We start from the raw sequence: 15,439 nt of genomic DNA, 5'->3' as shown, positions 1-15,439 counted from the left end.
GCTTTAAACAGACCCATTTTTCTCAATACTAGACAGAGACATTTTAAAGTATCAAACTGACTGTCAAATGAAGATTGGGAAGTGAGCACAATGTTTTCATTTAATTCCTTTGCCACTTTTGGTTGTCCTCGTGGCTTTGGAGCTGTTGAAATAATCTTTTATGCTATTTCTAGATTATATGCTATATAAGTTTTCAACAAATCATCATCAGTGAACAAATTTCAAGAGCTCCTCAGAGATTTGTTTGTCATGCCCAAGTATGACAGCACCAAACTCACTGTTCTGTCATCAACATTAATTCAACTCTTCTTTTTATCCAGTTAGAATTGTACTCATGTTTGAAAAGATATCAACATTTATTTTTATTATTCACCATCTGTACCAAAACCTTAGTGACCTTAAGTCAGCTCACTAAGCTTTTCTGAACACACTTTTTCCATCCATCAAAGCAAAGCTGATGCCAACAAGTTGAAAATGCTGAATGAAACTTGGCTCTCTTGTCCAGTCCTCACTTGTCTGTGTATTTCAGTGTCCAGACAAGTCAGGTGGGCTATTGATGCAGGTTCGGCCTTGACCCTTTAAGGTATTTGGTCCAAACTTTTCCAAGGAATTAATATTTTGTTCTGTAACTGCACTCTTGTATAAGTTTTATGAAAAATTACAACTACAAAATGCTTGGGGTCTCTTGTTGCCAGTACTAAAACATCCTTGGAATATCTAAATATTATAGATGACAATTTCTTAACTCAAAAAGTGTTGCATCCAACATAGGGTAATTCCATATCAGACCTCATCTTGACAAATAAAGAAGAATTGATCACAGAACTAAAAACTAGTGGTAGCTTAGGTACAAGTGATCATTGCTTGATCACATTTGTTATGTGCAAACAGAATAAAGTTCAGTAGTGTATATACTAGGTTCCTTTAAAGGGTCAATTTCACAAAGCTGACAATTGTGAGTTAAATCAGCAGTGAGGAAAAATTCAAAGAGAAAAAATATGAATGCTAATTGGAAATTGTTTAAAAACACTTTACTGGGTGCACAAAAATATTCCCAAAGCCACAATCCCACAAATCAAGAAAGGCGGCCTTATTGGTTAAAAAACCAACCTGGCCTAGAGGGGCAGTAAATATGTGTGTATATATATTTTATACATAGATACACACAGATATAGATATATAACAAATGGAGAAATGGGAAGTTGATAGTAATGAGTATAAATCAAAAGTTAGGAATTGTAGAAAATTGATAAAGGAAGCAAAAGGACACAAGGAGACCTCTATGGCCAGCAGAGTTAAGGACAATAAGGAGTATTTTTAAAGTATATTAGGAAGAAAAAGAATACTAACAACAATATTGGTCAGTTAGTAGATGGAGGTGGTAGAATCATCAAGAAAAAAAACCGAAAAGAAAGAAGTAGAATCATAGAAATGTAGGGGTTTGAAGAGACCTGCAGAGGATATCAAGTCCAGCCTGCTGCACTGAGGCAGGACCAAATTAACTTAGACCATCCCATCCAATCTGTTCTTAAAAACCTCCAGTGATGCCTATTCTAGAGCTTAACTATCCTTATAGTTAGAAAGCTTTTCCTAATATCCAAGCTAAATCTCCCTTGCTGCAGATTAAGCCCATTACTTCTTATCCCTCCTTCAGTGAGCATGGAGAACAACCAATCACCGTCTTCTTTGTAATAGTCCTTAATGTAAATGAAAACTTATCAGGTCCCCCCTCAATCCTCTCGTCTCAAGACTAAACACGCCCAGTTTTTTTAACCTTTCATCATAGGTCAAATTTTCTAAACCTTTTATCATTTTTGTTGCTCTTCTCTGGACTCTCTCCAATTTGTGCTCATCTTTCCTGAAGTGTGGTGCACAGAACTGGACGCAGTACTCCAGCTGAGGCCTCACCAGTGCTGAGTGGAGTGGGACAGTTACCTTCCATGTCTTATGTACCACACTCTTTTTAATACATTCCAGAATATTAGCACTTCTTTGCAAGTGCATCACATTGTTGACTCATTCAATTTGTGATCCACTATAACCCCCATATTCTTTTCAGAAGTACTAACACCAAGCCAGTTGTTCCTCATTTTGTAGTTATACATTTGATTTTTCCTTCCTAAGTAAAGTACTTGGCCCTTGTCTTTATTGAATTTCATCTTAATGATTTCAGACCACTTCTCTAATTTGTCAAGGTTGTTTTAAATTCTAATTCTGTCCTCCAAAGCACTTGCAACTCCTCCCATCTTGCTATCATCTGCAAATTTTGTAAGCATACTCTCCACTCCATTATCCAAGTCATTAATGAAAATATTGAATAGTATCTGACTGACCTCTGCAGGACCCTACTACATACGCCCTCCCAGCTTGACAATGAATCATTGATAACTACTCTGAATATAGTCTTTCAACCAGTTGTACACCAACTTTATAGTAATTTCATCTAGACCACATTTTCCTACCTTGCTTATGGGCATGTTCTGAGGGTATTATTAAAATTAACATACATCACATCTACTGCTTCTGGGACCTCACCCATCGTCCATGAAGTTCTTGAAGATAATTGCTAATGGTTCCAAGATTGCTTCAGCTAGTTCCTTAAGTACCCTAGGATGAATTTCATCAGGCACTGCTGACTTGAGTACATCTAACTTCCATAAATATTCTTTACCCTGTTCTTTCCCTAATTTAGCTTGTATTCTTTCCCCTATGTTGTTAATATCATGCCACCTCACCCATCTTCACTCCTCTGTGCTGGACACAGGTGCGGATAGATGCCCCACAGTAGCATGCTTGCACTTATTCCTCTCTGGCTCAGGCATTTGCCCCCTTTTCTCATGTGGGTCTGGAAACTCCTAATATAAAGCCTAGTTACACAATGAGAAGTGTTCAAAGCATTTATATAAGAGAATATTAGGCAGAAGAATGGGGACAGACCAATGGGCCAAAATGGAGATGGGTGGAAAACGTAAGGGGATTCAACAACAGTGAAACAGTAGCACATCCAGATGTGCCCAAAACCATCAGTCCCCACCCAAGGCCTCTAACCCCACCAGTGCTGCACATAAAGTTGAGATGCTAGCTTCGTGGATTGCATTGCTCAGTCTGGGCCTTCAGCCTGTTGGAATTAGGGTTACCATCTTTGAAATGCAAAAAACCCAGAACCCTCCTCCCCCCTGCAGGGCAAGCCGGCCCCAACCCCAACCCAAAGGCAACTCCACAACTGCCCCCTTCAACAGCCACTAACAGTATCTAGAGAGATAACACATATAGATAAAACTGATACCATCACTGTCCACAAATGGGCATTTGTTTTAGCAGCACATTTGCTAGCCACTCTCAAACATAGTTTCATTTAGCCAGTTGTCATTGAATGTGCCTTTTCTGATGCGAGCTTTATTTCGGGGGTGTAGTAGGATCACTCGCACCATCGCCCTGATCTTCCATTATTTAATATGCCTCACACATCTCTTCACTCTTGCATGACTCATACCCTCTCTCACACACACAGGCATGGTGCACTTGTGTCTTGGTAGGCAGACAGCTGCTATATTTTCAACAGTTTTGATCTGTTATAGCTTAAACTGCGGAAGTAGGAATACTGCAGCTTCTTTAGCTGGACACAGGCACTTTTAATATTAGATATCCCAGTGTATTGTGATAATAATGGAAATCTTTAGACCTACGTAAAAAAAATCCAGCAGATTACAAAAATTTTCTGGCAACTGGCAAATCCATAAAAAAAAAAAAATCAGTGAGACTGGTCAAATACTGGCCACGTGGTAAGCCTCGGTGGAATACTGTTCCTCAGTTACTCAGCCTTCACATTCCTTCAGGACACCTGCGAGTTTAAGTCCAAAATGCTGACAAGTCACAGTCTGGTAGTGTCTGTCACAGCTCCTTTTCCCCTGGCTTATGCACACCCACTCCCAAAGCAAAACAGTCCTTCTTCCTTCCACACAGCGTCCTCTGTCTCTCCTCCCCCTCTCCCCGACACTATAGCCAAGATGGCACTTGCCCTCAAGCTCCTCCTATCTGCCAAGGAATCCTCTGTAATCTTGCCCCTTCCAGCCGCTGATCCTCCAGGACTTGACTGCCCTTAGGTGCCATTTGCTGGCTTATTACAATATTAATTGTGTTGAATATCTGGCCACCATTAACCTTTTTAGTGAAGACTAAAGCAAAGTAGGGCTTAAACAACTCAGCCTTCTTGATGTCATAACATATTAGCTACCCTTCCCCACTAAATAGAGGACCTGTACTTATCTTCATCTTTCTCTGGCTCCTAGTTTATTTAAAGAACTTCTTTTTGCCTTTTATGTTCCTTGCTAGGAGTAACTCATTTTGTGCCTTAGCCTTTCTGATTTTGTCCCTACATGCTTGTGCTATACTTTTGAATTCTTTCTTAGCAAATTGTCCAGGATTCCATTTTTTGTAGGATTCCTTTTTGATTTTCAGGTAACTGAAGAGCTCCTGATGGAGCTATATGGGCCTCTTCATATACTTCCTATCTTTCCTTCACATCAAGATAGTTGGCAGTTGGGCCTTTAAGATTGTCTCTTTGAGAAATTACCAGCTCTCATGAACTCCTTTATCCCTTAGATTTTTTCCCCCTGGGATCTTACCTACTATTTCTCTGAGATTGTTGAAGTCTGCTTTTCTGAAGCCTATTGTCCTTATTTTGCTGCTCTCACTTCCTCCTTTCGTTAGAATCATTAAATCTATCATTTCACAATCATTTTCAGCAAAATTGCTGAATAGTCAATACATATTTCTGTTTTTTATTTGAGAAAAAGCACATGATGTAGTCATAGAGAATGATGATAATGCAATACTTTCCATTCCAAAAGTATCTTGGAAGGATGTTCAACAGCACTACCCATTGTCCCAAGGTGACTGATCATAGCACCTGGTCAGGGAGGGATCTGCAACATCTGTGACAGCAGATGGCTGACTCCATATCCACTAAGGCTTTCCATGATTCAACAATTTTGTATCAACCAGAATTCGTAAATTGTACATAGACAGATTTCCCAAATTGTTACAGTCCCAAATTTAGGAACAAGTTTTATTTTATTTAGTAGAAACAGTTCCACATTTATAGTTTTATGGGGAAGTTTTATTTAAGAGAACAACACTCCTCTGCAACATTTGTAACCCCAATATTGCAGCATCCTGTTAATGTGTCAGAGCCAAATTATAAAAATACAAAATTGGCTACAAACAAGAGTGAAACTAACTAGTTTATTTACAGTGTCCAAACTGAATATAATGCAAAAGTAAATAGACAGTATAAATAATGAAAATTGAGAAAGACTTTATATTATATTATATACTTATTATATTATATTACATTATTTAATTATATAAAGATCAAATACACACCTTAACCTGCCAGTATCCAGTCCCTACTTATAAAACATTGGATACATGCACGTCCTTCAGTGCTTTGTACAATAGGGGTGAAATATGTGCTTAAATACTTTGTTGAACTGAGGTCTAAATTCATAAAATACTGTATGTAAGAGACAAATCTTTCTACTCAGCCTTCCATTAAGCTACTATAAACACACACACATACACACACGCACGAGTCTGTCCAGGATCATCACCATAATTGCCACAAATTTGTATCTTTTTTTGACATTTAATCAAATCACTTTAAAGCTTTTGTAGGCAAAACAATTAAATTGCATCCTTTGGAGAAAGTGACTTGCTGCACATGTGTGAGAGCTACAGCAGACATTCGTAAACAGTTTCTGCTGCCTCAGCAAATATTAACCTTTCAGTTTAGTTTACAGTATCCTTTTTGGCTGGATTATTATGTGGGAAAACCTGTGTCTGAAGAAAAAAGAACCCAGTCCCCAGTCTTCCAACCAAAAGTCAAGGGAAGATAAAGATTGTGACCTCCTCTCAGAGAGTGATGCAGTCTCAGATATAACTCACAAAGGAGCAGATGAAAGGATCAATAAACTCTAGTAATACAGGGTTTGCAGAAAAAAGAGCAGAGAATTGTATGATTTGTATTGATCTTCCTAAATATTTATTGTTTTCCCCCGTTTTACAAAGAAGAAACTGAGACTTGGAAGTTAAGTGACTTGCTCAGGCCAATCACTAACAGAATAATAATAGAATTTAGTATCTCCTCGCTCCCAACCTTGTGCATAATCCATTAGACCATGTGTTTTTTGTTATCTTTCTCCAACCGTACTTATCCGAAATTCACATGTGCAAATTTTCAATAAAAGCCTGGCTTCAGGTGGCTTTTTTCTTTTTTTTTTTTTTAAATCCCCATGTAGTGAAAAATGCAGTTAAAAATAAATGCTGTTGCTTCAATTTCACTGAAGTTTTTGACACATGAAAATGGCCAAATTTCACAAGAAAATTCCATTAATATGAATACGTCTCTCAGCTTTAGTTACCATAAACACCTGATCACTGCTTTAAATTAGGCAATTTGCACAAATGAAAGTTGTATTTGTGGATGCCTTTAATGGCTTGCAAACTTAAAACCTCCTCTCTATAATTACTTTACCATAAATCTAATACCAACCCTCCTCACATTTTTGAATTGCAAAGTGAATTGTGGTGGGGGTTAGCAGTAGAGTATGAGGGGGAGAACATAAACAATAAATAAAAACCCAAACTTACCCCTCTGAAATTCCAGCCTTTGGTGGAAGGAAACAGGGAAAAGTTGTTCTGTTGTTGCCGTTTAGGCCTGAAAGATGAGACAAGGATAGTATTTACTGTTTGCATTTTTAGCCTGGGACTCTCCAGATCAATACTTGGCAAGAGAGGGAGTGGCACGGGGAAATAGCAACATAAGTTCTAAACAGACACCTTAGATTTCCTACTGTTTTGTTTAAACTGGATAAAATCCTGACAAATTTCTCTTTTCGCTTAGTTAGTAAACACTATTTTCATATGGTTTGAAAGCCAAAATAAAGAGGCAGCCTTACAAATCTATTGAGACATGTGGAATTGATTTTCAGCACTGACCACCCATAGCTCCCAGTGACTTCAACACTACTAAAAAATCAGGCCATCTGTGCCTTCTTCAGACCATGTCTAAAATTATACCAGGAAGAAGATAAAGGCAACTTAACAAACTTTTGCTATCAGTTGACATACAGATCCAAAATGCATTTAAACCAGGCAACATTTACAGCTTCAGTTTATTCTGAAACGCCTCTCCTACAATACATTACAATTACATATGCAGCTATCTCTGTAAAGTAATCATCACAACCACCACTTTATACTTATATAGTGCCTTTTATCAGCAAATCTCAAATTGCTTTACATAGTTGGGCAAGTATTATTGAGATTTTACCAATGAGGAAACTAAAACAAAGGTTAAGTCACCTGCTGAAGTGTAGCAAATCAACAAATTGGTGATAAACTGAATCCAGGTGTTACTCACATCATTAAGAATACTGCTAGCTGCCATTTACATTTTAAAAGTACACTCCAAGATAGATCCTGCTGTCTGGATCACTCAGTGCATTTTGGCTCTGCCTATAATATAAACAACAGTGACAGGGCACCTGTTTCAAATACTGTTGTCTTGTGTAGGGTGGGTATGACCTAATCATGTAGTGATTGACTTTTAACCTGGCTACTCATGATCACCACAGGGCTTCCAACCACATCACAAATGTAAACTACTGTAACTGGGTCAGGGGACCACCAGATTCTAAACATATCTGACAGTTACATTTTTACATTTCCAGTTAGGTTTGAGGGAGGTAGATTGTTTATTTTGGGATTATTTTGGAACACCACCACCTTTCAATCATGAAGAACAGATTATTCAAATAAATAATCACTTACCTCTGGGAAAGTAAAGAATTTATGAATTATTTATTCAGTTTATTAAAGCTCTCTCCAAACTTAAAGACACTATAAATATTATATATAAAAAAAGCACATGAACAAACTCCAGGTGTATTAATATCAACAAAAATTCCTCAAGTGCAAGCCAAATAAAAAGTTTTGCCCCCTAAGAATCCATAACTCCTACCAATCCACACAGATATTCTCACCAGCCCAATTTATTCTTACCCTAATGAATATATCCTGCAGGGAAAGCCTGACAGAATACATTGATGTTGCAGTATGCCCTCAAAGTCAACAAATCCAGACTCTGCTGGACCAAGAGAAAAGGATTTCTCTTTCTAGATATCTAATTAGCCATCATGCCCTTTTATACAAAGGGGGGAGGGGGAAACAAGCAACAAGAACACAAAAAAACCCTCAAAATCAGCACAGTAGAAGGCTGCATGTTAGAACTATGTCCTGCTGTGAAGGCAGGGGACTGGACTCGATGAACTTTCAAGGTCCCTTCCAGTTCTACATTTCTATGATTCTATGAACTGCCATCCGTCCAAGAGAGGAAGGTTGTTCTTGTAGTTAAGGAACTGAACTGAGACTTGAAAGATTTAGGAACACTTCCTGGCTCTGCCACAGATCTCTTTCATGACCCTAGGCAAGTCACTTAATCTCTCTGTGCATTAATGTCCCCTCTCTCTAAAGTGGGATAATATTCCTTTCTGCAACCTTTTGTCTGTCCTGTCTAGAATGTGAGAGACAAGGTGGGTGAGGTAATATCTTCTACCGGACCAGCTTCTGTTGGAGAGAGAAACAAGCTTTTCAGACACACAGAGCAATTCTTCAGGTCTGGGAAAGATAGTCCCAGGGTTACAGCAAAATGCAAGGTGATCTGGCAAAACCTCCAGACATTATCTCCAGGGCTACAATGATCAACACATCTTTCAAAATCCATGGGTCCTATACATGCCTATCATAACATGTCATGTACATCACCCAGTGCACTAAATGCTCCAGTAACAACTATCTGGGCATGGGCGGCAGGTGAACCCCCACTTTAGGGAGGCTAGCCTGCAGGCCCTGCCCCTTCCACCTGAGGCCCCGCCCCCGCATAACAGGAGGAGCCCTAAGGCCCCCCTCCCATGACCAGAGGAGCCCCAGCTCACCCACTCCAGCCCCCCCAGGCCAGCCCGCTCAGCCCCAGCCCCAGCCCCAGCCCCAGGCCAGGCCGCTCCCCCCACACTAGGCTAGGCTAGCCCGAGCACGGGGCCAGGCCACTTCCCCCCCCACCTCTGAGTGCCAGGCTGGGCTGAGTCACTCCGGGCTGAGTGGCTGTCCCCTGCCCGCCGACTGAGCACCGAGCCGCTCCCCCCTGCCTGAGCGTGGGGCCAAGCCATCTCCCACCCAAGTGCCAGGAAGAGCCAGTGTCCACCTCTCTGCCCTCCCGCCCCCGAGCCGGCGGCCCCAGTGCCCGGCTGAGACATCTCATTCCCCTGCCTGCCGCTTGCTTGCAGCGTCCCTCCTCACTCCCCCACCCCTGAGGAGAAGCAACACCGTGAGCAGCGTGGGGACTGGTGCTGCGGGAGGAAGGCGGAGTGCAGGTAGGTAGGCGGGCAGCAGCAGGCAGTGGGAGGGGTGGGCAGGGAAGGGGCAGGGCCACCGCGGCCCAAGTGTCCCTCTGGGGCGGCTGCACCAGGGAAGGCTTATGCGGTGAGATTTTTTGTCTCCCGAGGACCGCATTATCTCGGGGTACAGGTGTACTTTAAAAAGCTAGTTATTTGTCTAGAAAGTGTTTCACACTCTTCTCTAGGAAGTGGCATACACAGCTGATCCCACAGTAGGAATTCAGGGTGGGATTGTGAAAACTACCAATGGACTTTCAACAGGACTTGTGCTCCTAAATCACTTAGACCCTTCTCAAAATTCCACCCTTACACCATATTTCTACACGTTTCTTCAACATTTTAATGCTACTATCACGTAAGTTTTCCCTTTTCTCTTGCCTTCCTTATCACAAAGCCAGACCATTAGTTTTATTTTAATTCAGTATGGGGAAAACAACAGACACTTCGTCTTAAGCAAGTATGGCATGATTTATATAGTTAAGACAACAATTACAAGGGAAAAAAAAACTTAACAATAAGAACAAGTCATTTATATCCATCTCTGCAATCATCACTGTAACAAGAGCTTGAAACTCTGCAATGAGTGATATACATTTGACATGCCTATTAATCTACTAGGGGCTCTGAACTGAAGACCATCCATTAGCGCAATTCTGATGACTCAATTTATCATTGTCAAACTGTTATCAGCCTGTAACTTTCAACTACGTTGAAAGCATCCAACACCATATGGATAACAGCCAGAAAAGTTTTTATAGAACGAACTTGATACTTAATCTATGTTTTGCCAATATTCACCCCTCCCCCTATTCTGCACCTTTACTGGCTTACAAATAAGCACATCAGTTTGTTTCGGTTAGAATGAACCACTCTAATATACATTCATAATGGAATGCCAGTTTCTTTCTTTCTCCACAATCATGCTGTTATCGGAGAGCCCTAATAGAATAGCTCAGTGAAAGAAAAGTCTTACCAAAAAGAGCTTTAAATTAACAAAGTAATGAAACATGTCAAGACACGGTTTGTTCTTCTGACACCAAAGTAATTACTAATTTTTCATTGTCTGGTACACACTGAGGGTGTAACAAAATTCTCTACAAATTGTTTTTCCTCCAATTTGTGCTCTTATAAGCAGCAGAAATCAGATGGAGGTAATTACACTGCAAGCCTATAGTTATCACGTTAAGCATTAAGCTTCCTTAACCAACTCCCTCAAGGACTGACCTTTCCACTGTTATAGAACTGACTTCCCCATTTTCTGTTTTAGGGTATGTCCAGACTACCCGCCGGATCGGTGGGTAGCGATCGATCTATTGGGGATCGATATATCGTGTCTCGTCTAGACGCGATATATAGATCCCCAAACATGCTCCCGTCAACTCCGGAACTCCACTAGGGCGAGAGGTGGAAGCAGAGTCGACGGGGGAGCCGCAGCCATCAATCCCGTGCCGTGAGGACGGGAGGTAAGTCGAAATAAGATATGTCGATTTCAGCTACGCTATTCCCGTAGCTGAAGTTGCATATCTTACACTGACCCACTCCCAGTGTAGACCAGGCCCCATTTATAGTATACAATACCAGATTAATCAGCATTATGTGTCTTATTATTTCAAATGGCTGACTGTTGTATATATAGAAACCACTTTCAGACACGCAGAAAGTAGCCGAACTTCACTTATAGTAGAGATAAGACCAAATCAAACCCTGGATCATAACTTTGGGGAGGTAAGAGAGAGAAGAGGTATCAAAATGCAAGATGAAATTTGAGTTTCACAAGTGTTTTTTTTTTATAATGGGCAAACCAAACCTGAACTACAAAATGTCTAAAATTTAAAGCTGAAATCAATTTTTGCAGCTTTAGCCTATTCCTAAATTATAGTGAAGCAGAATGCACATCCCAGAATGCTTCAATCCATCTCCAGTCAGAAAATGCAAATTCTCAAGAGCAAAGTCCTGTTTGCAGCTTTCAAACTGGGCCTTTAGTGTCTTGGAGTCACTTCTATCCTGCAATTCCTCTATCCATCTAGTAATTTTAGCTGGAGTTTGCCTAAACAAATACTGAAGTGTGCAAGAGAGTTTTAAAATCCATCCAATTAAAGTATAGTGTACTGGTCTATATTCCACAGGATACGTCCATCAACGCCATTCACTCATGAGACCAAAAGGAACAGCTAAACTAAAAGGTACGCACAGTGGAAAATATATGATTTAAAAGGAGATAGAATAAAGCTGAAACAGATATTATAGAAAGGGTTTTCCAGGTGGCAAGAACAAGAGAGAGGAAGATTCTTGCATTGCCTCCTTCCTTGGTCTCTCCAAGTGCACCTCCTTAGATAATAGGCCGGGGTGGCCAACCTGTAGCTCCGGAGCCACATGTGGCTCTTCAGAAGTTAATATGCGGCTCCTTCAATAGGTGCCGACTCTGGGGCTGGAGCTACAGACGCCAACTTTCCGATTTGCTGGAGGGTGCTTACTGCTCAACCCCTGGCTCTGCACCAGGCCCTGCCTCCACTCCATGCCTTCCTGCCCCCTTTCCCGAGCTTGCCACGTTCTTGCTCCTTCCCCCTTCACCCGCCCCGAGCCTCCCGCACACTTCGAAACAGCTGATCAAGGCAAGCTGGAGGCGTGGGGAGGGAGTGGGAGGTGCTGACTGTCAGGGCTGCCGGCAGGCAGGAGACGCTGTGAGGGAGGGGCGGGAGCTGATGGAAGGGCTGCTGACATATTACTGTGGCTCTTTGGCAATGTATATTGGAAAATTCTGGCTCCTCCTCAGGCTCAGGTTGGCCACCCCGTAACAGGCCATAAACCCTTACCATTTCTGGAGTGGAACCCCAAGTAGTTCTTCTTTTAGACTGAGTCCCCTGGCTACTGCACCCTGTGTAACACCCATGATTATTTAGCAGGCCTAAATTGAGTTCAGTGCCTACAAGTCTTCCGTTCAGGAGCTTGTGACCAGTGATGAATACAGTGATCCAGAACAGCTCTCTCAAAACAACGTAACCTTGTATCTAAACAGTAGGAACAAAACATAATGTAAAAGGAAAAAGAAGTTTCAAACAAACAACAGTCTATACGCATGTCTAGTTTTCCCTAAGCCTCACCACCCTGTGATTGCGACCCAGGTAGATTTTGCTTCTTCAGATCCTGCAGTAGTTTCTGCATAATGAATGAGGGAATTATCTTTTTTAAAAAAATTAATAATATCAATTAATTTAAAATTAATATTGTTTGACATTATCTTACCTGGTTACATAGAATCAAAGCAGGCTCTTGGGGGAAACAAACAAACTGAAGCAAAGATAAGATACACCACCAGACAGAATACTAAGGGTGCTTAGGGGATTAATAGAAGGGCTATTCATTGGAAAATGCCCACATACCGGGCTAGCAGATTAATTTTTCACAGGCCTGAACCTAGGATAAAAGGGGCATTAAACCAAAGACCCCAGCCTAGATAGGGAGTAGGCACAGTGAGAGGCAGCAGTTACTTGGGGAATTGGGAAGAGATGCTGTGAGTGAGAAAGAGCAATCTTCAAAGGGACAGAGGCAGCTGAGCTAAATGGAAATTACCAAAACCTGCAAGGAAAGGATACTGCATAGGTGCACTCAGATGTGTACAGTCTATTGTATTGACTTTTTAATTACTTAGTCTCCTTTAGATCATTTAGCTCTCAAATTTAGCCAAACAAGTCTTGCAACTTAGCTGGAACCTGGAAGTAGCATCTTCGCAGCTTAGTAACTCAGACATTGTTTCTTACTGCTTTTGAAAGTTTAAGAGGAGATTATTTATCTAGCCATTGTGTTGCTTTCTTCCTACTTTTCTAACAACCCTGATATTGAAATAAATCAACATAGGTATAAAGTAAATCTTCCAATCATCCAATATAGCCATACAATAACTATCTCAATAACCAGGTTGCATACAGAATTCATAAATGATTACAGACTGAATCCATTACCTTCACATTTTCCAACATGGGACTGTATGGCCAAATACCTAGTAGGAAGCTGGGCATTGTCAAAATAGTAAGGTGAGGGGGAAGAGACAGACGATGGATAGAGAGGCTGGAGGAAGTCGAGAACGCTGCTTTCCTCCTGGAGCCAGGTCCACAGCTACATGCTGCAAAGGTTTGTAAGTAATAAGCTAAAGATGATTCATTAGTATTGCCTTAAATGCTTATATAAGGTGCTAACGTAATAGGAATTTACTATAAATGCCAATTGTTTTGCACTGTGGGATATTAGATTTAAAATAAAAAGGCACGGCAAATAAAGCTCATTTAAATATAATGATATTGTGAGCAAAATAATATTCTCTCCTCTGCTGTTTGCAGTACAGTAGACACAGTAATTCAAAATTAACTAGCATTAGCATAATGTCTTGTCATGAAACAAAGAGAATTAATGATACCTACTTCAAGTGCTTTTTGTAGAAATAGCAGTGTGTAATTCCACGTTTATTGCATATCACTGACGCCACATCTAATTTGCTCCATTTACAAGTATGAAGCTTCCTGAGGTTTTTTCCCCCCTACTTGTCAGCCCTCCTAACTCAGTCTTGGATCTGAAAGTCATACTGGGTTCTTTCCTTCTCACATATCCCCATTAGTCATAAAAATTCTGCCAGTTAAATTCTGCCCTCATTTGCACTCTACATTCCCATTCCGTTCAATTGGGGCTACAGATATGTAAGTGGGGGTGAACTTACCCACACCACTGGAACCTAATCTGCATTTGCTGATGATGCACCAGTCAGAATAGAAGCCAGCTCCCACTCCAATAACTACCACAGGAATTAAAAGTAGTAAAACTGTAGGTTTGTTACTAAAATGTGCAGATATTACTGTGAATAGACAACAAGGAATATAGCTGCTGATTAAAAAGGTATTGTTTTTACGTTATTACTTTTTAGGACAGAGCTCAGATTAACAAAGAATTTAATGAGAACTATTGCTTAGTGTTTTCCTGTGCACCTTTTCTGTACTCTGGGGCCTAATGTATTGAAAGGTGGGAAAGGAGAAAGGAATTTTAAAATGGCACTTAGCGGGAAGGTGCGCTGCCTGTCTTAAAGCATAATGATGTGGTAACATGAAGGATTTAATTGTGGTTTAAATTATACATTTGACACCTATACCTGATCTTCCAGTCTTTCCACATGTAGAATCAGTACTGACTGCAATAGCATTCCATATATAGACCACAAATTAGTTTTGTGTTTCTTGTTACCTATTTAAAAAGACACAGCTGCTACATCTGTTTGAAGATGAAAGTCGGGCTTGCATACTGATCTACATGGATACCATGTAGATAATAGATTGTTTAAACTCCTCCTCCTAAGAGTCAAACTCCTTTGGAAAGTAAAAATTCTTTTCAAATAGCTAATCTTTGGCAAAAATAAAGGTTGTTTCTACAGCTGTGAATATTTTAATAGCATACTGGTAAATAATAAGACTGACTGTTGAGAACATTGATGTAAAAATTATCCCCTGAAATATCAATTGCTGGCAACTCATCAAAAAGTGTAAAACAAAATACTTTTCATAAGAGTAAATTTATTTTTAAAATACTGGTATATATTCATATTCTTGATTTAAACAAATTTTCAAAAGGGATTTACCTGGTGAAGACAGATATGCAAGAGCATTTTTAGGCATACTAATTCAACTGGAGTTTAATCTGTTGTACATTACAAGTAATAATAAATCAAAGTACTTTTGGTATTAATTTTAAAAACTGCTTCTAAAGCAAAATATCCTCTAAGTGCAACATTCTAAACTATACTTTTGTTTTAAATGCTTGTATGACTAACTCATGAAAAAAACCTAAGCATAATATATTTAGGAATTACATCCTTGTGTGCATTTGCGATTGTGATTTTGAAATTTATGAAAATATTGTGGTTCTCTTCATTGCACTCTTTTGCACTCAAAGGATGGACAGCCACATTTTGCTCTGACAACGCTGTGACATTGCATTCCATAGGC

At 40.2% G+C, this 15,439-nt stretch overlaps 1 protein-coding gene across 1 annotated transcript in view; it reads right to left on the bottom strand.

Moving 5' to 3' along the window:
- The window catches only part of ARHGEF3 (Rho guanine nucleotide exchange factor 3), a 267,306-nt gene that overhangs the window by 190,194 nt on the left and 61,673 nt on the right, over window positions 1-15,439 (bottom strand). The window contains exon 3 of the mRNA XM_045024310.1: window positions 6,652-6,718. Within this exon, the coding sequence (XP_044880245.1) occupies window positions 6,652-6,718 (67 nt within the window). The remainder of the gene's footprint in view (window positions 1-6,651; window positions 6,719-15,439) is intronic.

The sequence above is a fragment of the Mauremys mutica genome, chromosome 7, assembly GCF_020497125.1.
Source record: "Mauremys mutica isolate MM-2020 ecotype Southern chromosome 7, ASM2049712v1, whole genome shotgun sequence".
NCBI lineage: Eukaryota > Metazoa > Chordata > Testudines > Geoemydidae > Mauremys > Mauremys mutica.
Note: the sequence above shows the minus strand (reverse complement) of the source record. Positions and strands in the feature narration are given on the sequence as shown.